Genomic DNA, 25,775 nt, shown 5'->3' on the forward strand with positions numbered 1-25,775 from the left:
CGCAGTGCACGCCGGGCCCGCCCAGGCACTACCACCCTCCCGGCGCGCCGCGATTATGACGTGAGGCCCCATTGGTCCTCGGGGCGCGGCGCGCGCTGGGATATGTAGTCTCTTCCGCCCTGGCGCAGTTGCCGGGGGCAACGGTCCCATCCGGCCAGAGTGTCTAGCCGGGAGCGCAGCGACGGCCTCTGCGGATGGACATCGTGGGAGGAGGTTGGCGGGGTTGGCCCGGTTGCTGCCGGGCTTGGCGACCGGTTTTGGGAGAGGAGTTGCGGGAAATGGGGAACGTTCTGGAGCTGGGCTTGTCGGGCTGAGGGAGGGTAGGGGCCTCACGCCTGGTTCCCCGTCGGGGCCCATTTGGGATCGTGGTCTGGGGTGGGTCGCTCCAAGCCGGTGGTGGGGAGGGGAGGGGCAGTTGAGGGGGGTGGGAAGAGCCCGATGGGGTGAGAGGCGCCTGTGTGTTCAAAGTCAGGTTTATTTATCTTTAACAACTTTATTGAGGATGCGTTTACCTACCGTACAATCCACCCCTTGTAAGTGCACAACTCTGTTACTTTAATAAGTTTACTAAGTGGGGCAAGCGTCACCAAGATCCAGCTTTAGAACTTTTCTGTCTACCCAAGGATATCACTCCTGGCCCTTTGCAGTCCCTCCTCGCTCCTACTCCCAGCCCCAGGCAGCCACTGATGCGCTTTCTGACTATAAAGTTGCCTTTTCTGGATGATCCTTATGAATGGGGTCATACAGTACGTGGTTACTTTCCCTTAGCATGATGTGTCCGAGATGATATGCATGCATGTTGTTGTATGTATCCATATTCTTTTTTTTAATGCTGAATAGTATTTCATTGGATGGATGGACCTCGGTTCTTATCCATTCACTAGTTAATGGACTTTTGGGTTGTTTCCACTTTTTGCCTACTATGAATAATAATTAACATGAACATTTGCATACATTTCAATCACCTTTGGCTACATGGGAACTGCCAGACTGTTTTCCAAATTGGTGACTGTGCCATTGTAATGCTCCATGACTGTGTATGAGGGCACCAATTTCTTCACATCCTCAGCAACACTTGTTATTATCTACAGTTTCTAATTTATTTATTTATTTTTTTGATGTTTATTTTTGAGAGAGAGACAGAATGCGAGTGGGGGACGGGCAGAGAGGGAGGGAGACACAGAATCCGAAGCAGGCTCCAGGCTCCACCCTGTGAGCACAGAGCCCAGACTCAGGCTTAACTCACAAACCGTGAGATCATGATCTGAGCCGAAGTTGGATACTTAACCGACTGAGCCACCCAGGCGCCCCATCTGTGGTTTTGATTGTAGTCATTCTAGTGGCTGTGAACTGGGATCTGGTGGTTTTGATTTGCATTTGCCTAATGGCTAGTGATGTTGAACATCGTTTCATGTGCTTATTGGCCATTTGTATGTTTTGTTTTGTTTTTCAGCGAGGTATCTGTTCATATCCTTTGCCCATAGGTTTATTTTTAATTGTGTTTTAAGAATATATCGATTTTAGTTGTGATGAAATGGATAGAACATAAAACTTGCCGTTGTAACCATTGTTGATTTATTTTTAAACCTAGGGAAACTTTTCAGAAAAACTAGACGCTGTTAAACCTGGCCTGGTGGTCGGGCTTTCCCTCTGACCCACAGAATGGTGGGGGCTGAGTCACCTCCTGAGCCTCGGTTAGAAAAATATCAACCAAGGTAGCTGTTGACGTTCCAGCAGTCTCTACTTCCTCTTTACCACGTCCTTCCTGCTAAAAGCCCTCTAATGCAGGTATTCCAAACACTATTATCTAAATCTTACCATTTATTCCATGTCCTACAATGAACATAGGAATCTTATGAAGGGAATAATTGTCATCGTTTTACAGATGAGCAAGCCGAAGCACAGAGTGGTCAAGTGACTTGCCCAGCGTCACACAGGCTAGGACTCCTGCACTGTTTCTGTCAGGTGTGGTTGGTTTCGCCTTCACTGACCCCTGTGGTCAGGCCTGTGCGAGGCGCTCTAAGTACCCAGATGGGGATGAGCAAGCAGGTACGCCACGCAGAAAAAGAGAGTCAAAGAAAAACGATTCACTCTTCTGCAGACAGAATCTTAGGGCTGGGTTCAATGTTTTTCCTCTCACAAAACATTTGAGTTCAGCTTTTTTTTTTTTTTTTTTAATAAGCTTATTTATTTTCAGACATAGAGCGAGTGCAGGGAAGGGGCAGAGAGAGGGGAAGAGAGAGAATCTCGACCAGGCTCCACGGTGTCAGCACAGAGCCCGATGCCAGGCTGGAACTCACGAACCGTGAGATCGTGACCTGAGCTGAAATCAAGAATCAGACACTTAATGGACTGAGCCACCTCGGTGCCCCTGAGTTCAGCTTTGAAAGCTGCATAAGACAGACGGTTGCCAGATTTTACAAATAAAAGTATGAGACACCCAGTTGAATTTGAATTTGAGATAAACAACCAATAATTTTTTAGTATGAAACTATTTGGAACATACTACTTTTTAGTATAAAAATATGTGGGTCATACTTCTATTTTAACAATTATGGGGGCACCTGGGTGGCTCAGTCAGTTGATCGTCTGACCCTTGACTTCAGCTTAGGTCATGATCCCAGGCTTGTGAGATCGAGCCCCGCATTCGGCTCCATGCTGAGTATGGAGCCTGCTGAAGATTCTTTCACCCCGGGTGTCAGGGTGGCTTACTTGGTTAAGAGTCCAACTCTTGGTTTCGGCTCAGGTCTTGATCTCACAGTTTGCGGGTTCGAGCTCTGTGTCCAGCTCTGTGCTGACAGTGCAGAGCCTGCTTGGGATTCTCTCTCTCTCCTCTCTTTGTTCCTCCCCTGCTCGCGTGTGTGTGCTCTTGCTTTCTCTCTCAAAATAAGTACATAAACTTAAAAAAAAAAAAAAAAGAAAGATTCTCTCTCTCTCTCTCCCTCTGCTTCTCTACCCTGCTTATGCTCTCTCTCTTAAAAAAAATTATTTAGTCTTTATCTTATTCACGTCCCTGGGTGTCCTGGATTTAATCTGGTAATCCTCGTAAGATTGTTTTCCAAGTGGACAGGGATGGGAAAAAAGGCTCCTTCAGGTCTCACAGTGAATTCTTTTTATTATTTATTTATTTATTTATTTAATTTTATTTTTTTCAACGTTTATTTATTTTTGGGACAGAGAGAGACAGAGCATGAACGGGAGAGGGGCAGAGAGAGAGGGAGACACAGAATCGGAAACAGGCTCCAGGCTCTGAGCCATCAGCCCAGAGCCCAACGCGGGGCTCGAACTCACGGACCGCGAGATCGTGACCTGGCTGAAGTCGGATGCTTAACCGACTGCGCCACCCAGGCGCCCCCAGTGAATTCTTTTTAAACAACAAAATAACACTTGGCCTTGTTAAAACACTCAAACAGGATGGAATCGAGCAGTGGTTGTGCACCTGGTCTTTTCTGCCTCGCATATTACGCTGGAGACGACATTATGCACACAGATCTCCCTCATTGCTTTTTCACGGCTGCGTAGCACTCACTTGGCTGCACGTGGTCTTCTGGATTTCCCCGGGCCTTTTCGGATGGGTTCAAGTGCTTGAGGGGTACAGACAATGCTGCCATGACATTCCTCGTGCATACACATCAATGTGCATTTGAGAGTGCTTTCGGAGGCAAATTCCAATGGCCCGGGTGCCGGGCCTCTGCTTTTCACATTTTCGTTGCTGTTGCTGAGTTCCTTAGTAAAGGGGCTGCAGCAAACGCACAGCCACCCATGCCATATTTTTCCATCTTTTTTTTTTTTTGTGACTTTAAACTTCTTTGAAACCTTTTTAAGCCTTGGGGTGGGTCGTTTTTATTCTTTCAGGGGCACACGGGAACACTGAGAATATGATAAAAGCACTGACCCTGCCCCGCTGAAGGCCATTCACCAGCGTGTGCGCATAACACGTGATCAACATTGGGTGGGTGCTGCTGTGTCCGTCTGTAGCCCCTCCACCCTTCCAGGGCCGTGGTTTTTACCCTTAAACTTTATTTTAAAAAAAAATTTTTTAACATTTATTTGTTTTTGAGAGACAGAGGCAGAGCATGAGCAGGGGAGGGGGAGAGAGAGAGAGAGAGAGAGAGAGAGAGAGAGAGAGATACAGAATCTGAAGGAGGCTCTAGGCTCTGAGCTGTTTTTTAGCACAGAGCCTGACGCGGGGCCCGAACTCTCAAACTGCAAGACCACGGCCTGAGCCGAAGTCAGACGCTCAACCGACTGAGCCACCCAGGGGCCCCAGGTGGTTTTTACCCTTAAAGTGAAGTGAGATTTTCTGCAGAGGGGAGGGTCCTTAAATACACAGGCTGATGTTAAGCAGTTCCTTGTGAGAGAGCTGAGGATACTTGGATAAAGGAGGAGCGCTGATGTGGGGAGCCAGTGGCGAGTAGGACTCTTGGAGTAGTGGTCGTGTCACTGGCCAGGCAGTGGAGCTCTGTCGGGAACAAGGGGGCCTTTGGAATCAGACCTGAGCTTTGAATTTGGCTCTGTTGCTCACCAGCCGGGGGTGCTTTTATTTCTTTCACCTCCTCTTTAAAACTGGAGCTGGCGGGGGGAGGTGACACTAGCTGCCTCAAGGTTGCATGAGGATTAAAACAGATAATAAGCTCTGAGCAGAGCGCCGGGCTCACTGTTGGAGGCTGAGAGGCGCTGGCTCTTCTGTCTGACGTGCAGCGTGTCTCCTTTAAGAGCTTGGCATCAGGCAAACCATAAGAGACTCTTAAACGCTGAGAACAAACTGAGGGTTGCTGGAGGGGAGGTGGGTGGGCGGATGGGCTAGATGGGTGATGGGCATTAAGGAGGTCGCTGGTTCGGATGAGCACGGGGTGTTATATGTAAGCGATGAATTACTAAATTCTACTGAAAGCAATACCACGCTACGTGTTAACTAATTTGAATTTAAGTAAATGTCAAAAAAGACCTGGCATTGAACGGTAATTCAGCCAGTGGTACTGGGTGTTGACATTTTCATTGCCATCATGGGGCTTGAAGGGAGCGCTTCAGGCAGACTGCAAAGAAAGATTTGATCTTTAAAATGGGAGGCGCTGAGGGGCGCCTGGGTGGCTCAGTCAGTTAAGCGACTGACTCTTGGTTTCGGCTCAGGTCATGATCTCACAGTTTTGTGAGTTCGAGCCCCACATCGGGCTCCGCGCTGACCTTGTGGAGCCTGCCTGGGATTCTCTCTCCCTCTCTCTCTCTGCCCCTCCCCTGCTCGCTGTGTATGTCTCTCTCAAAAACGAATAAACTTAAATAAATAAAATGGGAGGCCTTGAGAGATTTGAATGCATGGTATGAACACCAGGTAGGCATTCTTACTCTAAGTTTTCTTTCTTCACCCCCCCCCCCCCCCCCCCCAGAATGGCTTCCAGAAGAAGAACCGGCCATCCCACGCGCAATATTTTTGGTGATTTTAGTGATCTTTCCTTAAAGGATTCAAAAATGGAAGAAATCAGAAACTTGAAAATTGGTAGAAGTCTTACCCAAATAGCACCCGGCCGCAGCAGATTTCTCAAAGGACACCAAACTATGGGTGTAAAATACTCACTCCCGAAAGAGAATGCTGTTGTGGAGGGTGGGCTCAGACTGTCTTCGGGGAGACCCCCGATCACTGCCTCAAAGCTCAGGGCCAACGCTGCGCTCACAAAACTGGCTCAGCTGGAAACCAAGATCATGAATCGGAAAGCTCAGGCGGATTTGTCTGATGTGGAATCTGACCTGAAGACCCCCGAGGACAGTCTTCCGAGGAGCGCAGATACAGCCCTTCCCAGGAGCACAGTCGGACTTTCCTCACACGGCCCAGAGAAAACCCAGAAACAAGCCCATGAAACTCCCACGGCCGGGAGCGGCACACAGAGTGGGAAGGTCAGTAGGTTTCTAAAGAAGAGGGAACCACGCGTTGAAAATGGATTCCCTGAAACACATTGTGGAAAAGAGAGGAGTTTTCAAACACCCAAAGAGAAAAAACCCACTAGAAAACTAGATTCTCCAGACAGCGATGAGGAGGAAATGAAAGAGTTGCTAGGAGGCTTGGTAGAATCTTCTAGAGAAAAAGAAACATACACGAATCGGCGTTTCGTCAGCTCCAAAGTCAGTGAGAAAGAACAAACAAAAGTATTCTCGGTAAGTTTTTACGTATTCTTTTTTTTTTTTTTTTTACTATTTATTTGTGAGAGAGAGAGAGAGGGAGCGAGCACACATGAGTTGGGGAGGGGCAGAGACGAGAAACACAGAATCCGAAGCAGGCTCCAGGCTGTGAGCTGTCAGCCCAGAGCCCGACACGGGGCTCAAATTCACGGACTGTGAGATCGTGACCTTGAGCCGAAGTCGGACGCTTAACCAACTGAGCCACCCAGGCTCCCCTGCATGTATTTATTCTTTGTTTGTTTTTTTTTAATGTTTATTTTTGAGAGAGAGAGAGACAGAATGTGAGCGGGGGAGGGGCAGAGAGCGAGGGAGACACAGACTCCAAAGCAGGCTCCGGGCTGTGAGCTGTCAGCACAGAGCCTGTCGCGGGGCTTGAACCCATGAACCGTGAGATCATGACCTGAGCCGAAGTTGGAAGCTTAACCGACTGAGCCACCCAGGTGCCCCTGCGTGTATTTATTCTTAACCAAGCCTCGCGTCTGCACTCTGTGTCACCGCGCTTTACAAAGGCTTGACAGCAGCCGTCACCCGTAAGCTACTTGAGGAAGGGATTTGACAAGGAACCGTTAGGCTCCAGCCAATCACGGCTGCCTGTTTTGGGCCTGCCGCGAGGTGACAGGGTTTGGGACATTAGGCAGTTTTGCAATATCTGGAGTAAGTGTGCGCAGCACAGGCCTGCACTTTGTATGACGGATCGTGGTGCCGCACAGGAAACTTGGGACAGCTGCGTTTCTGTTTTTCAAAATTGAGATGAAATTCACATAATCTAAAATCCACATTTTTACTTTCGTTCCTTTTTTATTTTTTAAAGTTTATATATTTATTTTGAGAGAGAGAGAGAGGGAGAGAGAGGATCTCAAGCAGGTTCCACACTGTCAGCACAGAGCCCAACTCAGGGCTCGAACCCACAAACCGGGAGATCAAGACCTGAGCTGAAATCAAGAGTCGGATGCTTAGCCGACTGAGCCATCCAGGCATCCCTCAAATTAACATTTTTAAAACAAACAGTTCAGTGCCATTTAGTCCATTCGTGATGTCGTGCCAGTGTACTACCTCTGTGTAATTCCAGAACGTTTCCATCAACCCCTGAGGAGACCCTGTACCTGTTAAATGATCATTCCTTGTTTTCCCCTCCCTCCAGCACCTGGAAATTACTAATCAGCTTTCTGTGTCTGTGAATTTGCCTGTTCTGGACATTTCACGTGCACGGAATCATCCAGTACGTGGTCCTGTGTGACTGGCAGCTTTTCTGAGCATAATGTTTTCGAGGTTCATCCACGTCGTAACATGAGTCAGTGTTTCCTTCCTTTTCATGGCCGAGTAATATTCCACCGTGTCAGTATACTACATCTTCCGTATCCACCATCCACCGATGGGCATTTGGGTCTTTTCCACCCCTTGGCTATTTGTGAATAGTGCTGTTAGGAGCATTTGTGTACACGTATCCGTTTGAGTCCCTGTTTTCGATTTTTGGGGCTCTCCCTACGAGCGGAATTACCGGGTCCTGTGGTAATTCTCTGTGTGACTTACTGGAGCAGTGCCAAACTTTTCCAAAGCAGCTGCGCCATTTTGCGTTCCCGGCCACAGTGCACGAGGGTTCCAGTTTCTCCACACCCTCTCCAACGCTGGTTATTAGAGCTAGCACTTGTTACTAGAGCCATCTTAGTGGGTATAAAGTGACGGAAAGGCTGCATTTTAAGGGGGAAAAAATCTGCCCATTTATTTTGATTCTGCTGCAGGCTCAGGCTTTCCTAGATCATGCACTCAGAGGCCTTAATTTAGAAACGGTGTAATTCATCAAATTTGTTTGAAAGCCATGTGATATTTCTGATTATTTGTGCAGTGTTTCTGCACTGCAGTCCCAGTATTATCTCGTCTGAATGTTGTACCTTGACTTCTAGAGATGAAGGGAGAGAAAGAAAGGGGCTCAGAGAGAGAGAACTCTTTGATCGCCCATCCTTGGCCTGCCCTACTCTGGCCGCATTATTCAGTGATAAGGACTTCCTTGTCACCTGTTTGATAATTGATTTCATTTATTTCCGCCAAAGTAGGATCAGATCCCAACTCAACCAAGAATCCTTTCACTACCCAGTGAGGAACCTCCCGGCCCAAAGCCATTTCGGACATCATGTCTGCCAGCCTCACAGTCAGCAGACGGGACCCTTCGCGGCACGCGCTCAAAAGCTCGCTCCCCACAGACTCACGCTTCAGGGGACACAGCCGCCTGCACAGCATCACTGTCCATCACTGGCACCTTTTCAAAATCAGCCTCCATGACGCCACATGGCAAGCTCTCCCCCGGAAGGAGTGAGCCTGAGCCTCACGATCCGTCGCCCTCAGAAGCTGCCGATGACAGCCTGAATGGTAACCCATGGCCCTGTGCCCACCTGTCACCCTAGGCAGGAGGGGCAAGACCACCTAGAGGGTCCCTGGGGGGGGGGGGGGTCACTGGGTATTGCCGTGGGGAATGTATCTGTCATGCCACCCCCTCTACTTCCTGACCACCTTTCCTGGTGGAGGAGCCAAGTCAGATTTTTGCTTTTTTTTTTTTTTTTTTAATTTACATCCAAGTTAGTTAGCATATGGTACAACAATGATTTCAGGAGTAGATTCCTTAATGCCTCTTACCCATTTAGCCCATCTCCCCTCCCACACCCCCCCCCCAGTAACCCTGTTTGTTCTCCATATTTAAGAGTCTCTTAGTTTTGTCCCTCTCTCTGTTTTTACATTATTTTTGCTTCCCTTCCCTTATATTCATCTGTTTTGTGTCTTAAAGTCCTTATATGAGTGAAGTCATATGATATTTGTCTTTCTCTGACTAATTTCGCTTAGCATAACACTCTCTAGTCCATCCACATAGTTGCGAATGGCAAGATTTCATTCTTTTTGATTGCTGAGTAATACTCCATTGTATGTGCGTATGTATGCATGTATATATATACACACACACACACATACAATGGAGTGTATATATATATATATACACACATGTATACACACACACACATATATATATATATACACATGTGTATATATGTATGTGTGTGTGTGTGTGAGAGAGAGAGAGACTTGGTCCCTCCATATATATATGTGTGTGTGTGTATATGTATATGTATGTGTGTGTATATATATATATATATATATATATATATATGTATGTATATGTACACACACACACATATACAATGGAGTATTACTCAGCAATCAAAAAGAATGAACTCTGGCCGTATACATATGTATACATCTTCTTTATGTATACATGAATGCATCCATTGATGGACATTTGGGTTCTTTCCATACTTTGGCTATTGTTGCTAATGCTGCTATAAACATGGGGGTGCATGTGCCCCTTTGAAACAGCACACCTGTATCCCTTGGATAAATACCTAGTAGTGCAATTGCTGGGTCATAGGGTAGTTCTATTTTTAGTTTTTTGAGGAACCTCCATACTGTTTTCCAGAGTGGCTGCACCAACTTGCATTCCCACCAACAATGCAAGAGATCCTCTTTCTCTGCATCCTTGCCAACATCTGTTGTTGCCTGAGTTTTTTATTTTAGCCATTCTGACTGGTGTGAGGTGGTATCTCATTGTGGTTTTGATTTGTATTTCCCTGATGATGAGTGATTTTGAGCATTTTTTCATGTGTCTGTTAGCCATCTGGATGTCTTCTTTGGAGAAGTGTCTATTCATGTCTTTTGCCCATTTCTTCACTGGGTTGTATTTTGGGTGTTGAGTTTGATAAGTTCTTTATAGATTTTGGATACTAACCCTTTATCTGATATGTCGTTTGCAAATATCTTCTCCCATTCCGTCAGTTTTTAGTTTTGCTGATGGTTTCCTTCGCTGTGCAGAAGCTTTTTCTTTTGATGAGGTCCCAATAGTTCATGTTTGTTTTTGTTTCCCTTGCTTCTGGAGACGTGATGAGTGAGAAGTTGCTGTGGCCAAGGTCAAAGAGGTTTTTGCCTGCTTTCTTCTCAAGGATTTTGATGGTTTCCTGTCTTATGTTTAGGTTTTTCATCCATTTTGAGTTTATTTTTGTGTCTGGTGTAAGAAAGTGGTCCAGGTTCATTTTTCTGCATGTCGCTGTCCAGTTTTCCCAGCACCACTTGCTGAAGAGAGTGTCTTTGTTCCATTGGATATTCTTTCCTGCTTTGTCAAAGATGAGTCGGCCATACGTTTGTGGGTCCATTTCTGGGTTCTCTATTCTGTTCCATTGATCTGAGTGTCTGTTTTTGTGCCATGTTCTGTCTTTAGTGTTTTCATTCAGTAACCCTGACCAATTACAGAGCAATAACCCGAAAACAAAATCCTAGAGCCACATACGACAAAAAGGCAATGCGATTTTTCTTTTGGTGAAAGAGGAATTTACCTCCTTTTTATATTCAGAAAAGGGAGTAATCTCTAACCAGTCACAATTAGACACTTCTGTTATTTCAAATTATTCAATATTATTTTTATCCCAATATTACACATTTTTAAGAAAGAAAGGAGAAAGAGAAAAGATGTGTACCCAACACTTAATGTCTTCCCTCTGGGGTGCTTCATTGTGAGACCCAAATTAAAATGTCTTTATTTATTTGTTTTTAATGTTTATTTTTGAGAGACAGAGAGACAGAGCATGAGCCAGGGAGGGGCAGAGAGAGAGGGAGACCCAGGATCCGAAGCAGGCTCCAGGCTCTGAGCTGTCAGCACAGAGCCCGACGCGGGGCTCGAACCCACGAACTGTGAGATCATGACCTGGGCCGAAGTCGGCCGCTTAACCGACGGAGCCACCCAGGCGCCCCTAAACTGTGTCTTGAGGGCCTGCTGGGCACTGGCACGTGCCAAGGGTTGTGTTAGCAAGAAGACGATAGCAAACAGGCCAACACAAGCCCTGCCCCCTGTGTGCTGGGTGACCCGTAGCTCGTGACTCTGGTAGGGGATGAAAAAAGAGCTTTTTCCTGCTACCCTTCTACGTTCCTGGCGGGAGCTCTGCAACAAAAGATAGATTGAGAGAAAAGCATACAGTTATTAAATAGATGTTAAATATTCAACGTAAGTTTTATGCGACACAGAGCCTTCCTAAGGAAACCAGACCTAGGAAAAAAAAAAAAAAAAAGACCGTTAAGTGTGTGAGTGTTTTTACTCTAGGCTCGATGAGGAGTGGAAGGTACTGGAAAAACGTGATCAGACAAAAGGAAACGAGCTAAAGGTGGTAAACAGGGGCAGACTTGGCAAGGCCTGCTGTGATTCCTCTTGGGGTCCCTCTGGCTTGGAAACGGGATGCTCCTTTCCTCTGGGTGGCGGCGGGGGGGGGGGGCACTTCTCACATGAGACCCTTGCAGCAGGTCAAGGGAGAAGGGCAGAGGATTCTTGCAGCGCGTGCCATGTTCAAGTTCCCTCCCGTCTGAGATATTCAGTAGGCCAAGGTGCTGTATTTTGGGGTAGCGTGTCCTGAATCCCATCACAGACTAACGTGGGTGTTCATGCCCCGGGAGGTCAGCAGTAGAAGCTCTATCGGGGTGGGGTTTAGGGGGAAGTATTGCCATGAAGGGTGGTTCCTTCCTGTGCCCTTGTTAGGGTCGGAGAACGCAGGGGGGTGGGCTCTTGGCTGCCGACGTGAGACACCCCTTTGAGCTCCCTCAGTGGCTCTGATCCTTGGGCCCGAGAGTTTGGTAAGTGGGTGTCCCTGCTCCCCTGGCCCCACGTCACCTCCCTCATCATGTGGATGGGAAGACGGGTATAGGCTGGTGGGGCAGGTGACAGACCCAGGTTCCTCCCTTTCTGCTGTTTGTCCACACTGCCGGTCCCGGCAGCCCTTCTGTCCTCACTGCTGGCCTGGAGGGGCCTCTCTTGGTGGTCAGCCCCTGCCCTCCCTTGTCCAGATGTAGCTTGGAGGGAGGGAGGCAGCTGGCAGTGGTGAGCACATTCTGAGCTGACCTGGCCCTGCCTCTTACCAGTTGTGCAGTCTTGGGCGCTTTGTGCCTCAGTTTTCTCATCCGTCAAGTGGGGGCAGAGCCACAGAAGTGGCTGTGAAGCCCCTCAGCTGGCCCTCTGCTACAGGAGGCGCATGCGTGCTAGGGTTGGCCTACATGACGGTAATGTTCCTCGGCCAGTGCCAGCGCTGTTCCCAAGTGCTCAAGTTCAGAATCACCCATATGCCTTTGCTCTGGGCCAGCCGGATGCCTTTTAGTTCAGACGCTTTGTCCAGGGATGTGTCTTTGGACCTGCCTGCCACATGAATGGCAGTGACAGAAGCAGAGAGCTCGGAGGAGGCGTGAGCCCCCAGGACTGGGGTGACGGGGGGATTCCCTCTAGGGCTTAGGATGGGCAGGTGGTGTGGACCTCCCTCTGTCTCTCTCTCTCTCTCTCTCTCGCCTCCAGCCCTGTGCCTGCTGCCCAGAGGACCCCACTCTTGCCTGTTCTACCAACTTACTCTCTCTCTCTCTCTCTCTCTCTCTCTCACTCTCACACCCCGCCCCCTGCCCGTGTTTCAGAGCCTGAACTGAACTGTGCAATAGAAGTTGCTGCCAACTTTGGCTGATGTCCCCTGCCCACCCACCTAGAGGAGTGGGCTCATCTGTTGGGTTCCCAGAGGTCTGTTTGGAACACCAGAACTCCACAGAGGATTCTAGACTCCCAAGTCTCAGGCACTGGCGACTGGCCAGCTGGCATGCCGAATGCTGCTTCTCCTTGGGCTCCTGTGCCCTTAACTTGCTTTAAGTGGGAAGTTACGACACTTCGGGTCTAGTTTTATGTCTGCTTGAGTTGTCCCCACACCCCACCCCCCCCACCTTGCACACACTTGGCACCACACATTCTTTACCGTGTTGCTGTCATCTACTCATCTGGCTCAGTGTCTGTTTTTATAACTAAAGAGGCTTTTTTTTTAATGTTTATTTGTTGGGGCGCCTGAGTGGCTCAGCCGGTCAAGTGTCTGTCTTTGGCTCGGGTCATGATCTCATGGTCCGTGAGTTCGAGCCCCGCGTCGGGCTCTGCGCTGACGGCTCGGAGCCTGGAGCCTGTTTCGGATTCTGTGTCTCCCTCTCTCTCTGCCCCTCTCCTGCTCATGCTCTGTCTCTCTCTGTCTCAAAAATAAACAAACATTAAAAACACTTAAAATGTTTATTTTTGGGGGGGAGGGCCAGAGAGAAAGGGGTACAGAGGATCCAAAGGGGGCTCTACACCGACAGCAGCAAGCCCGATGGAGGGGCTTGAATTCACGAACCGTGAGATCGTGACCTCAGCCACAATCCAGAATTGGACGCTTAACCGACTGAGCCACCCACGTGCCCCGAAATGAAGCTTTATTGGAACCCAGCCCCATCCATTTGTTTACACGTGGTCTGTGGTGGTTTTTGCACCATAACGACAGAGCTGACTTAACTGTGGTACAGTCTCGGGTGCAAAGTGGAAACCATTTACTAGTTAGAGAAAACACGTGTAGATCCCTGTGCTGGCTTATTAAGGACCGAGACTGCATGCTTCTGTGTTTCTATTCTTAGCACTTAGCCCAGTGCCTATGACATAATGGTAAATGCCGTGTGGTATGTAAATGAGTGAATGTCATGTTGCATTTTTAATTACAGATTTTCGAATCAATCTTTTATCCCTCGATGATCTGGCTCCAGCTGTCAGTGAGAACTCAGACTTGGAACGGAAAGTGAGTACAGCCAACTTAATTTTTCACGGTAGGTTACGTGGAGACGCTTGGTAGCATTGTGCTTCCTTTAGGCTCGTGGGTCTTGGCCTAACCCCCGGGGGACCCTTGGCAGGTCTGGAGACAGTTTTGATTATCGTGCCTGGGGTGGAGATTGCTGCCGGCGTCTGGTGGGTGGCGGCCAGGGATGCCGCTCAGTGTCCTGCAATGCACGGGACAGCCCCCACTGCAAAGAGCATTTAGGCTTCAAATGTCAGGAGTGCCCCGGGTGAGAGATCCTGATGTAGGTGAAAACAGAATAAAGCTAGTTAATGTGGCAGGTGATTAAAGCAGGTCCCACTTGGGGGTGCCTGGCTGGCTCGGTCGGTGGAGCGTGCGACTCTTGACCTTGGCTCAGGTCGCGATCTCACGGTTCGTGAGTCTGAGCCTCATGTGGGGGCTCTGCGCTGACAGTGTGGATTCTCTCCCTCTCTGCCCCTCCCCCACTCATGCTGTCCCTTTCTCTCAAAATAAATAGTAGATAAACTTAAAAAAAGAAAAAAGAAAAAAAGCGGGTCCCACTTGAACTGCCCCATAAGAACACCGCACTGGCCTGTACTCATCATAGTGCCCATTGTGGTTCTTGCCATATTAGTAACCTCCTCACTATGGAACCTGCAGGCACTGTTTTAATAATACATAATAATGACATTGTAACGGATTTCAACCACGTGCCCCCTACACATGCTCACACCATCAGTGTTAAAATACAGCGGCCCCAAAGCATCTCAAGAATATTGCTCACGGTACTGGGCCTGCTCAAAACCCCTGAAGGACCAGCGTGGACCCTTCCCTGCTGGGCCCCCTGGGTACCCTGCACTCCATTCTAATGCGGTGGTACTTTGAGCGTGTTGATCGTTCGAAACCACTTTCCCGTGACCTCTGTCATCCTCCCTTTAGAAAGAAGGCCAGCGGGAAAAGGCATCCAGCCAAAGTCCCCACGCAGGGGGCCCTCCCACTGGAAGCGAGGTCTCAGAGTGCCTGAGCGAGCCATCGGCTTCCTCTGCCGGGCCTGAGGATGCTTCCAGCCCGAGGCCAACGTCTCAGGAGCCCACGGCCAGCACAGTGAGCTCGGCTTACTCAGAAGATTTTGAAAAATCCCCAAATTCGACAGCATCCGAGTCAAGGGCCTGTTCCGAGTCTCCTGAAAGGACGCTGGACACTCTGTCAGAATTCTCTGCAAGCCTGAAGACAGACCTTCCCCTGCCAACGCTCAAACCTTGGAAAAAGCAAGTCAGGGACGTTACAAGAGTCATCATGAAGGAGACGGCTGTGCAGACCTTCGAGCCCGCCTTCACCTACCAGTGGGTGGAGGGTAAGTGTGCGGGCCCCGGGGGGGAGGCGCCGGCTCCCAGGGCGCGTGCCGTGGGCATCCTTGGAAGCATGACGAAGGCTTCAGGGTCTGTCATTGTTAACCAGCTGGGGGGCCTTGGTGCCCCGTTCCCTCTTCCAAGGACGAGGGGCAGCCGCCCTGGGTGTCTCCCACTGCCCCCCGAGCTCTAAAACCTCCAGAAAGGTTTCAGAATCAGGGACTAAGGCGGTGGTTCTCAGCTGTGGTGAGCCTGCCCCCAGGGGACCTCAGCGAGGTTGGAGCCAGTTTGGGCTGTCGTGACTGGGTGGAGGCCAGGGATGCTGCCCAACGTCCTGCGGTGCCCAGGCTGGCCCTGCCAGGAAATGACCCAGCCCCAAATGTTGGCGGTGCCCAGGGCGAGCCTAGGGACGGCACTGAGCGTGGGACCACCACCTGGGACGGCGAGTCCTCAGGTGGCTTGGGGCTCCCGGCGCGGTGTGTTATGCTGGATTCTCTTCTGTGGTGCAGGGGACATTGCTCTTCATGGCTGGTGTGACCTTCCAGGCGTCTGTCTTGTCTCCAGTTTCAGTCTTGGTCCTTCTGGGTGGAAAGGTCCCTTGCTTTTAAACATCCTCCCGCTCTCTTTTCTCGCCTAGGTGGCTGCCCACAGCGTAGCCAGGGTTATTATTCCTGGACTGCACGAGGGCGTAACACTGTCACCTGCTGTATTCATTTTGATTCAGGGGGGCTTAGCCGTGTCTCAGCCTGGGCTGCACGCTGGGGTAGGTCGTGACCATTTTCTCATTTCTCGGGGAGGAAAGCCAGTCAGACGTGCCAAGTCAGATCACTAGAAGGCCTTCGAGGGTAGTGGAGGCCCAGTTCTGACGTAGAAGCCTCTGTGCTCCTCTCCACGTCCTCCCGCTGCCTGACAACGTAGCCTGTTGTTGACAAATGTGCGCGTTTCTGTCTGTATTATTTTGCGACTTAAAGAGCCCTTTGGTAAAACCCAGCTGGTGCCGTTTTCCTCGACTAGGCCTGATATCGAAAGAGGAAAACCGCAGTCTAAATCAACCAGCTTATCACAGTCCCGGGAACATTCCGAAGCCTTCGTGTGGCCCCTAGGATGGAGGGGAGAAGGAGGGGAGGGCATGATGTCACGGACCGCGGTGATGGCTTGAGCCCGCTCAGCAGACTTGTACCAGGAGACGCCTCCAGAAAGACGGAGGCAGGTTTGGGGAAATCGTAAAGGAGGTTAACAAAGCAAGAAGGTGGCTGTCCTGTTCAGGAGAAGAAAGCACAGACTCGTGTAGCTTATTTCATATGTTGATGAAAGTCACTCTGAATCCTGCCCATCAGCCCCTCCCCCTTTGTCTCTGGGACAGGGCCCGGTGTGGCGGCCGTCGGACCGGCTCTGGGAGGTGCCTACGTGGACCCCGTGCCCATTGCCAGCCACGTCGTCAGCGCGGACTCCATAGAAGGTAACAGTACAGCTCAGCGGGTCCTTGCGGTGAAGTGGACGCATCTTAGCTGCAGGGCTGCCCCCGCCGGGAGCGCTGCTGCCCCATTTCAGTGCTGGGTTTGGGGAGTCTGTTGGTGACATGGTCACAGGCAACTGCCCCGGTTCCTGGGACCCCTGACGACAGACTGGGTGTCTGAGAACCTTTGGTCCGTGTTGCCAAAGGACACCCGTGTCAGATAAGACAGGAATGTTGGGAGTAACACACCTCTAGGCCCTCCACCCCCGCCACGCTGCTTTTATTTTGCACGCTCCCCTCTGAGCCTTCGCGTCCAGAATACATGGTGCTTTTTCCCCTGAAGACACTGGGCAGGTCCTGAGTGTGAGCCAGCGTGGCGGCCACAGGCCTGGACTCCTTTCAGGGTCTGGGGGAGTTGTGGGGTCCTAGGGAGGCCCGGTCCAGCCTGGGGCAGGGGGAAGGCCCTCCCAGCAGCTGCCGAGGGAGCCCAGGCCGCGTCAGGTCCCCACGGGGCCACTGGTGGCTCACAGGGCACAAACAAAGGTCCATCTAGGACTTGCGTTTTTTTTTTCCCTTTTCAATTAAAAACAAAAAAATTTTTTTAACGTTTATTTGGTTTTGAGAGAGACAGAGTATGAGTGGGGAGGGGCAGAGAGAGAGGGAGACACAGAAGCTGAAGCAGGCTCCAGGCTCTGAGCTGTCAGCACAGAGCCTGACGCGGGGCTTGAACCCACGGACCGTGAGATCGTGACCTGAGCCGAAGTCGACTGCTTAGCCGACTTGAGCCTGGGCGCCCCTGCCATTTTCAATTTTTTTAAAGATGAAGACGTTAAAAATGCACAGGTTGTAACAATTGAAATGTTTGTATCCTTTCAAAAAACTCTTCCATTTAGCTTGCTATTACCTCAGAGATTTTTCTGTTCTCTTGTAGTCTGACAATGATCATTTCTAACAGTTACACAGCTTCCATTTTTCAACATATTTTGAATTTAATTAAAACTTTTATTTTTAATTGTATTTTTCAAAGTTTACTTATTTATTCTTGAGAGAGAGAGAGAGAGAGAGACAGCGCACGCAGGGAAGGGGCAGGGAGAGAATCCCAAGCAGGCTCTGTGCTGTCAGCTCGATCCTACGCACCATGAGATCGCGACCTGAGCTGAGACCAAGAGTCAGACGTTTAATCGACTGAGCCACGCAGGAGCCCCTTTAATTGTATTTTTAATTTTAAGTATTTTAGTTTTATGTTTAAAGATACATAACAGGATTTACCCCCTTACCCATTTCTTTAAGAGTTTATTCGAGACAGAGACAGCACAAGTTGGGGGAGGCAGAGGGAGAGAGAGAATCCCACACAGGCTCCGCACTGTCAGTACAGAGCCCGACATGGGGCTGGAACTCACGAACCTCAAGATCGTGACCTGAGCGGAAACCAAGGGCCAGGACGCTTAGCCGACTGAGCCCCCCAGGCGCCCCTCCTCTTACCCGTTTTTCAGTGTCCAGCTCAGTGGTGCGAGCAGGATTCACATCGTGCAGTTGCAGAACTTGGGGTTTCCTAGACTTCTTCCCGCGGGTGGGACATTTAGTTGAGGCTTCTGCTTCTGCCTGGGAGCCGAGCATCCCACGTGCAGCTCCTGAGGGTCCCACACAAGCCCACAGACAGCAGTATTTCTGGTGGCAGCGCTTCCAGAAGGCAGCCCCCCTTGGCCCTGCGGGGACGCTGCTGAGCGCGGGGTGGGGGCGCGGGGGGGGGGGTGGGTGGCCCAGAGCCTCACCCTTGGGGAGACAGGCGGGCAGGTGGGCGGAGTGACACGGAGCTGGTACAGCCCTGACAGCTTACAGCCCGGCCGCGTTGGCGCTCAACGACATGCTGAAGCAGCAGCTGAGCCTGACGCAGCAGTTCGTGGAGGCCAGCCGGCACCTGCACATGTCCCTCCTGCAGTCCCTGGACCGAGACTCCTTCCACTACCACACCCTGGAGGAAACCAAACAGGTGACCACAGCACACACCCCCTTCCTGGGAGGGAGGGCAGGGGCCTTTGCACGCGAAGGGGGACAGGGCTCAGCCCGGGCAGCAGGAACACCGTGGGCCCAGTCACCTACAGTCCTGGGGAAAGGAGCTGTCCTCGTCCTTGGCGAGAGCAGTATGGGACGGGGGCAGCGAGAGGCAGCCTGGCGTGGGCTGCGGCTGGCTAGGCTGTGTGTGACCTTGGAGCAAAGGGGACCTCCTCGGTGGGGGCTCCTGTCCCTCTGCAGACCCGTCCCCAAGCTCTGCTCAGTCCTGTGGGCTGAAGTGCCAAGACTGTCACACTCACCTCTCGCTCCCCCCTAAATTTAATTTTTGTTCGATTGTAAAAATTTTCTTCTCATTTTGTAAAAATTTTGTTACAGAGGTAGGTAATTTTTAAAGCCCTCCATAACTTAAGAGAGAATTCGATATTCTTTAGATTTTCCCTGTGTAAAATAGGAACATTATGTATGAAATACACAATATTATGTATGTTTCATACTATATGTTGTAAGATATATAGCATACTAGGTATTAGATATGATAATGTTTCTAGAGATGGCATCACACCACGTGAACTTCTGCATGGTCATTTCTGTCCTTTTATCCACAAATATCTTGCTTTGTAGTTCTTAAAACTAAGGACTTTGGAACAAAATGGTCACAGTATCATTATCACACCCAAACCGAATGAACTTTTCTTATTTTCTTAGTATTGGTGGATATCCAGGGGTAGATTCCCACTTGGCTCATGCAAGTCGAACATTTTGTTGCTATTTGCTTCTTCAGAATCCAAAGCCTGTGCATCAAGAATGTTTGGGGTCCTTTTAGGCTCCCGATTAGGGCTTAGGGCGGTGGTTCTTGGCTCGGAGCGGCATCAGACCCCGAGGGCCACCAGGGTTCCGCTGGCAGCAGAGGTGGGCCTGGGCGCGGGTGTTCCCCCTTGTGCCCACAGGGGACCCACTTTGAGAACCCCTGCTTACGGGTTTCCCCTGCCCCATCTCTTTGATGTTTCCTTGCAGTTCATTTGTTCAAGTAAACAGGTTGTTTCTTCAACGGTTTCCCGCATCCTGGACTCTGATGATCACACCCCCACGGGGTTCTTTGACTTCAGTTGATCATACACACCGATTGGTGGGATACAGCTGAAGTGATCTGACCATGTCACCTGCCTATAGCCCCCCGTGGCTCCTCACGGCCTGCTCTGGGCCCTTCTGCCCGCCCCGTGTGCCCTGAGGGCGCCCCCGGTAGCCCCACTCGCCAGCTCCCCTCACCCCCAGCCATGGTCATGCTTCCCTCTCAGACCCAGTCAGGGCGCATCCCTCGCAGGTGCCTTGGCCAGAGCCTGTCTGGGTTTGTCTCTCCTCTTCTTTCCACAGCATTGTCACGTGGCTTCGTGTCATGGTCTTTTTCTGCCCACCTGCCCGGGAGCCACTGGGGACAGGCGCTGCCTCCAGCACCCAAAGCCTCAGTGGACTGAGGTGGCGGTGGTGACGGCCCCCTGTCCTCTGCCCCACAGTACATCAGGCACCACAGGCCTGCCCCGCTGTCCATGGAGGATGCCCTGGAGGAGGTGGAGGAGGAGCTCTGGGGACCGGAGGTGAGGCAGGATTTGTGGGTTTGAACGGACAAGCGGGTCCAGAACACCGGCTGCGACACACGTTGGTTTCCAGGGGACAGTGGCGGGGGGCAGGCGGTGCCGAGGACTCACCCGAGTGGAATCCCAGCTCCAGCCTTCTTTAGCAGAGTAGTGGAACTCGCCCGGCCGCCAAGGGGACGCGCGGGCCGGTGGCAGTGGCCCCACGGGTGGAGTGGAGCCACTCACGGCTGGACGGAGGATGCCAGCCTGTCCGGAGCCCCGCGGAGCGGCTGTGCCGGCCGGGTGCTGGCCGCCCAGTGAGCGGACATAGACGGGAGGGGCCGCAGCCCCATCTGCTAAGCAGGAGTCCGGGCCAGGTGTCCACGCCGGGCACACCCACATGAGGCGCCAGGGCAGCTCCTGACCTGACCGCACGACTCGGACGCAGTCTCTGCATTCCAGGCATGCCTGCTCCCGACTCGGCTGGAGCACACTTCTAACTTGAACACGCAGAGAAAAAGGTCTTTAAAAAAAGTTTTTATTTGAAGGCAAAACAGTAAAATCCACAAGAAATTGTTAACAGCACGTGTTTACGTTTTATCCTGAATCAGACACGTTTGAACAATTCACAGCTACAGGAAACCTAGAACAAAATCAAATATTTTATCACATCAGGTTGAAAAGTTGGAGAGGACTTTGCATCTTATTGAAAAGAATTTTTCAAAAATGTTTCTGTACAAATAAACGGCACCACACGAGCTGCCCACAGACGCCAAGCGTGGCCTGTCCCACGCCGTCCCCAGTGCCGCCCAGCAGACCCCACTCCCTCCTGGCCTCACCTCCCTCGATGGTGGTGGCTGTGGGGGGGGGGGGGGCGGGCAGCAAGGGGAATGAGGAGTGGGAGGCACAGCCAGGGGTCTCTCTCCACACCCTGGAGCGGAAGGTCCACGCGAGCGCTGGTGTTGGGTTCCTCTAAGTGGAAAACACAGGCCGAGACGCTAAGGGTACAGACTCTCCGAGGGTGTCATTCTGGGACCTGAAGGTGCCTCAGGTCCGTGTCCTCAGAACCTCCGTTTCTGCAGGTACAGCAAACGGCTGACGTTTGGGGAAAAAATTTCAACGCAAACAACTAAAATAAATGAACTAAGGGTCAGCATGTCTCAGAGGAATCGGGTTTCAAATTCTCACTGGGATCCCCTTAGAGCAACATTCCCTTCTCCAAAACTAAAGACCTGGAGTAGAAACGAGAAGAACCCTGTGTAACTTTGCAAATCAAAAAGGGTTTGTTTTTCTGTTTGGAACCAGCGCCTGGCCTGAGCTTCCCCATCCACCGCACGTCGGCGGGGCACAGGCGGGGCACAGGCGGGCAGGGCCGGCTGGCCCCACACCCGCTCCCAGGCTGCCGGGCCGCTCGCCCAGGGCCTCTCCTCCACACGCTCCTACTGGTTTAAGCAGAAGCTCAGATCTGCCCGAGGGGAGAGGTGCGAAACAGCCGTGCCTTAAGATGTCAGGGATTCTCATCCAGGGGTGGAGGGTCTCGTGTTTCTCACTTCGCCGTCAAGGGAAGCAGGCTCTGGCCGCGCGGGCCCGGGCATCTCCTGGCGGGGTCGTGCTTCTACGTTAGAGCGGTTTGCAGGCGGGGCCCGGGGCCTTCCAAGCTATCGAGCATGGTGCTCGTCACTAGGCAGGCTGTGGCCTTCCTTCCTTCTGCCGCTCCCCAGAGATGGAGGCTGTGTGAGAACTGAGCTGTCCCTACCATCTGTCACTGCCAGTAAGCCAGGAAGGTCCCGGTGGCCAACGCGGTGGCCGAGGCGTGGCTCCCGCCCGCAGAGCGCCTACTTGCACTCGTCCCTGGCCTTCATGCGGGCGATGAAGGAGTAGCTCTTGTTCCTGCGGTAGTTCTCGTAGGGGTCGTCCAGGGCCACGCCCACACCCTTGTACTGGTCCCACTTGTCCCGGACGTCCCCCCCCTTGATGGGGTCCTGGATCCCTTGCTCTTTCACGCCGAGGCCACCAGATCCACTCCAGCCTTAAGAAGAAAGGGGGGAGGGCGGTTATAACCCACGAAAGCCGAAATTTGGCACATTTATGTGTGAAGTGAAACAGGACTCCGTGTGCAGAGCTGAATGATGTGCACGTGTGTGGTCGGCAAGCGTGTAACTGATGAGGTAAGAAAGAATGGCCAGCAAAAACCGCAGGCTCGCCCTCTGTGGAAGTTCTGGCAGAGAGCCGGAACCTTCTCTGGCTCCCCAGCCCCAAAGGCCCAGAGCGGGTGGTGGTTCTTCCCAGGAACCTTACCCATTTTCACCAGCATCTGATGTCCTTTGTTTTCTTCCCCGAGCCTTGAATCAGGAATAGGAGGTGCTGAATTAGAACCCAGACCAGCCGAGGAACTAAAATTAAGACAGGTTACGTTTTTTAAAAACGAGCGGATACATTTATTGGAATGAAAACTCTTAGAATATTACAGCGTGTGGCGTACGTGAAGGTTCACCAGTTAGGAGGACACACACACACATCCTGGGTCTCTATCATTCTTCTTTGTCATCTTCGCCAGCCAGGTAGGGGAGCTCCCTAAGATGGCCCCTGCCCCACGGCGAGCGGTGAGGGCAGGTCACACGGAACCCCCAGAAGGGTCAGACACAGCCCAGGCGCCACCTCAGGCTTTACAGCGTTACCACAAAAAAGGCAAGAGCGTGGTGTGAGGCGAGGCGGTGCCACTGTCACCGCGCTAGAACTCGGGGTCCCCGAGGTGCCACCTCAGCACGGGCCACCGGGAGCACGTCTTCTAGCGACAGGTTTCAACATTCACAGCAAAGCATCAGAGGGTTCCAGCGCTACCAGCGGCCACTGGACAGTTAAGACAGAAATCTTACGGCGGGGTGGGGCTCCTGGACCGCGACCGGCGTCTCCGTCCCGGGGAGTAGGACTTGGAGCGGGAGCGGGACCGTGAGCGGGAGCGGCTCCGGGAGGAGCGAGACCGGCTGCGGCTCCTGCAGGGAGGACAGGGCGGGCGGTCGGCGGGGGCCACGGGCCACGGGCGCCACGGAGGGGCCTCGGTGCGCGGGCGGCACCCTGCCTACCTGGAGCGGGAGCGGGAATAGGAGCGGGAGCAGGAGCGAGATCTGGACCTGGAGTACGAGCCCGAGGACTTGGACGACCTTGAGTTGGAGCGGGAGGAAGAGCGCCCTCGGCTCTTGGATCTGCTCCGAGACCGTGAGGGTCCACTGCAGGGAGAGAGCTGGTGAGCAGCGCCCCCGGCTTTCGGGAAGACCCCGGGCAAACTTCTGGTGCTGGCGTCTCAGGTTTAACTTGGGCCTCGCGTGAAAAAACCCCCAGGCCCAGGCAGGGGCCGGACTGACCTCCCTCTGCCCCCTGCCCCCTGCCAGGGGGAGACGGGCCAGCCTGGGGCGGGAGGTGACAGCGCGTCTGCCCGGCACAGGCAGAGCCCCGCTGTAGTTTGGGGAGGCGGGTGGACCGTGAGCGGGCCCCCCGTGCGCTCACCTGTTCCGCTTTTCCTGGCCCTTCCTCCGCCGCGCCCGCATCTTCGCTCGAAAGAACTCATAGAGGCCGTTCTGCTCCCAGCCTTCGCTGTAAGACACAGGCCTTCCCATGTGACTCCGTGCGCCTCCCTCCCGCACCCAACTGGGGAAAGTTCACGTCCGGGTGTGCGGCCCTCCCTTCCCTCGTTCACTCGGACACTGAGCAGGGTCCCTCACCCGGGTGAGCAGAGGCCGCCCTTCTTCGCACGGGAAAGCGGGCCAAGAGGCCGGGCCTCCCACTGGGAAGCAGTCAGGCTGGGCTGCACGCCCGGCTCCCATGCCTTTTCCACATCAGCATTTCCCCAAACAGCTCAAACGGCTGTTAGGGCCTACGATGTTCCTAACAGGGAACCTGGAGCTCTGACTCCCAGATGACAGGCCTGTGGCCCTGCAAAGGGCAGGCCATGAGCTGTGAGATCATGAACTGACCCGAAATCAAGAGTCAGACGCCCAAACGACCGAGCCACCCAGGCGCCCCTACGCCTAGCGTTGTATAGGCCACCACTTTCCTCACCTGGACCTCACACTACCCTGGGCAGAAGGCGTGGAGTCTTTCCCATAAACTAAACTCAGGAGAGTCAGGCCAGGAGAGGGGACAGGGCCACCCTCCCATCACCAGCTGCATCCCCAGTCTCCCCGAGCCCCGTACCTGTTCCTGGGCCTGTCGTGGGACGGAGGGCTGTAAAAGGCCTCCACAGCCGCCAGCAGCCTCTCGCTGGGCGGCATGGGGGGTGGGAGGCGGATGTCTTTTGGGTCCAAAGGCTTGTACTCATGGTCTTCCAGCTGCAGTGAAGAACACAGGTGTCACGCACGCCAGCCGGAACCCCCATCAGGCCCACCCAGGGTGCTGTGGGCACCGGGGAGTGGGGTGGGGGACACAAGGGCCTGGTCTGATGAGGGTTACCCCGGGCACGAGTGTTCCTCATCCTGTCCTCGAGAAATCCCACCAGGGCTGCGGCCACACCAGTCATCTGATCCCTTAATGAGGCGGTTGAGGACTTTTTGGAGACCAATAAAGGCCAGAGTTCTCCCTCCAGAAAACACGTGAGACACAATCTCCAAGGTGAGATGATGGAAAGGCCCCTTGGTTCACCCACAGACATGATGCAGATCGCAGATACGGCCAGACTTCTGCCCTGTGCCCCCAGCTCCTACCCCAGGGCCCCCTCCCGGGTCAGAGCAGCATCAGCTCGAGTCAGGGAACCCCCTCGCCAGAAACCAGGTCAGTCTGCCGCCCCCTTGCCGCCCCGGCGCAGCCCTTCTCGACTGCCAGTCTGACGGGGCCTCAGAGTAGACGAGAAGTGGCTCCTCTCCCAGCGCATCTCTTGAGCGGTTTGCAGCCTGACCTTGCTCCCCTTGCCCCCCACCCCCACCCCCAGCGCTGCCCCTCCCTGGATTTCCTGCGGGCCCAGTTCAGAGGCCACACCTTCTCTGAGAAATCCCTCTGCCGTCAGCCACTGGACAAAGTGGCTTCCCAGGGCCAGGGTCAAGAGGGCTGCACCTCACACCCAGCCTGGCCCACTGCTCATGGCCACAGAACTTGGGGCACCGGGAGGGAAACGTGGAGGGCGCACAGGAGACACGGGCCTTGCTCATTCTTGCCCCAGGGATTCAAGTCCAGGTAGAGGCGTTGGCTTGGACACATTCCCACTGACCGCTCAGGCTGGCCGGGCGTAGGGAACCAGAGGGAAGGGGCCCCGGGCGGCAGCATTTGTAGCCTGTGGGGAAGCGGCTCCCACTACTCCTCACATGCGCGAGCAGGTGCTTGCCATGGTGACCTTACCTTCACGAGGGGCGCCATCAGCCCGGCAGGCAGATCGAAGTAGGGCACGTTGGGGACCAGGCTAGGGTCATCATGGTTGATGTGGGGAGGGCCCTGTCGCCGCATGTGGGGGGGCTGCCCATTGAAGCCGTGGGGAGGAGGGCCGAAGTCGGGGTGCTGGGGCCCACCCCAGGGTGGGTGCTCGTTGATCCCAGGATGAGGCATGCGGTGGCCAGGGTGGTGGTGAGGGGGTCCCATCTCTGCAAAACAG

The 25,775-nt window shown here is 52.7% G+C and overlaps 2 protein-coding genes across 17 annotated transcripts in view; one reads left to right on the forward strand and one right to left on the reverse strand.

The window, feature by feature from the left end:
- The first annotated feature begins 41 nt into the window (after positions 1-41).
- Positions 42-20,780, forward strand: CA2H19orf44 (chromosome A2 C19orf44 homolog). Of its 15 annotated transcripts, none has more exons than XM_019819024.3 (12): positions 70-213; positions 1,592-1,788; positions 1,886-2,049; positions 3,856-3,952; positions 5,385-6,147; positions 8,223-8,535; positions 13,741-13,814; positions 14,751-15,165; positions 16,524-16,619; positions 18,440-18,606; positions 20,001-20,221; positions 20,365-20,780. In XM_019819024.3, the coding sequence occupies exons 5-12, from the start codon at positions 5,386-5,388 to the stop codon at positions 20,519-20,521; spliced, it is 2,205 nt and encodes a 734-aa protein (XP_019674583.1). In that variant the 5' UTR covers positions 70-213; positions 1,592-1,788; positions 1,886-2,049; positions 3,856-3,952; position 5,385; the 3' UTR covers positions 20,522-20,780. The 15 variants fall into 15 exon arrangements, with proteins under 15 accessions (XP_044903662.1, XP_019674583.1, XP_019674590.1 ...); XM_019819031.3 differs by having other exon boundaries at positions 1,886-1,965; XM_045047727.1 differs by lacking the exons at positions 70-213; positions 3,856-3,952 and adding an exon at positions 42-60.
- CHERP (calcium homeostasis endoplasmic reticulum protein) overlaps positions 20,722-25,775 on the reverse strand; it is an 18,965-nt gene continuing 13,911 nt past the window's right edge. For both annotated transcript variants that reach the window (XM_011290402.4, XM_011290401.4), the window contains exons 11-17: positions 25,526-25,764; positions 24,392-24,525; positions 23,705-23,791; positions 23,284-23,427; positions 23,077-23,193; positions 22,499-22,593; positions 20,722-22,229 (exon numbers count right to left, since the gene is read on the reverse strand). In XM_011290402.4, coding sequence (XP_011288704.1) covers positions 22,036-22,229; positions 22,499-22,593; positions 23,077-23,193; positions 23,284-23,427; positions 23,705-23,791; positions 24,392-24,525; positions 25,526-25,764 — 1,010 coding nt within the window. In that variant the 3' untranslated portion in view covers positions 20,722-22,035. The remainder of the gene's footprint in view (positions 22,230-22,498; positions 22,594-23,076; positions 23,194-23,283; positions 23,428-23,704; positions 23,792-24,391; positions 24,526-25,525; positions 25,765-25,775) is intronic.

This window comes from Felis catus, chromosome A2, assembly GCF_018350175.1.
Source record: "Felis catus isolate Fca126 chromosome A2, F.catus_Fca126_mat1.0, whole genome shotgun sequence".
NCBI classification, from domain to species: domain Eukaryota; kingdom Metazoa; phylum Chordata; class Mammalia; order Carnivora; family Felidae; genus Felis; species Felis catus.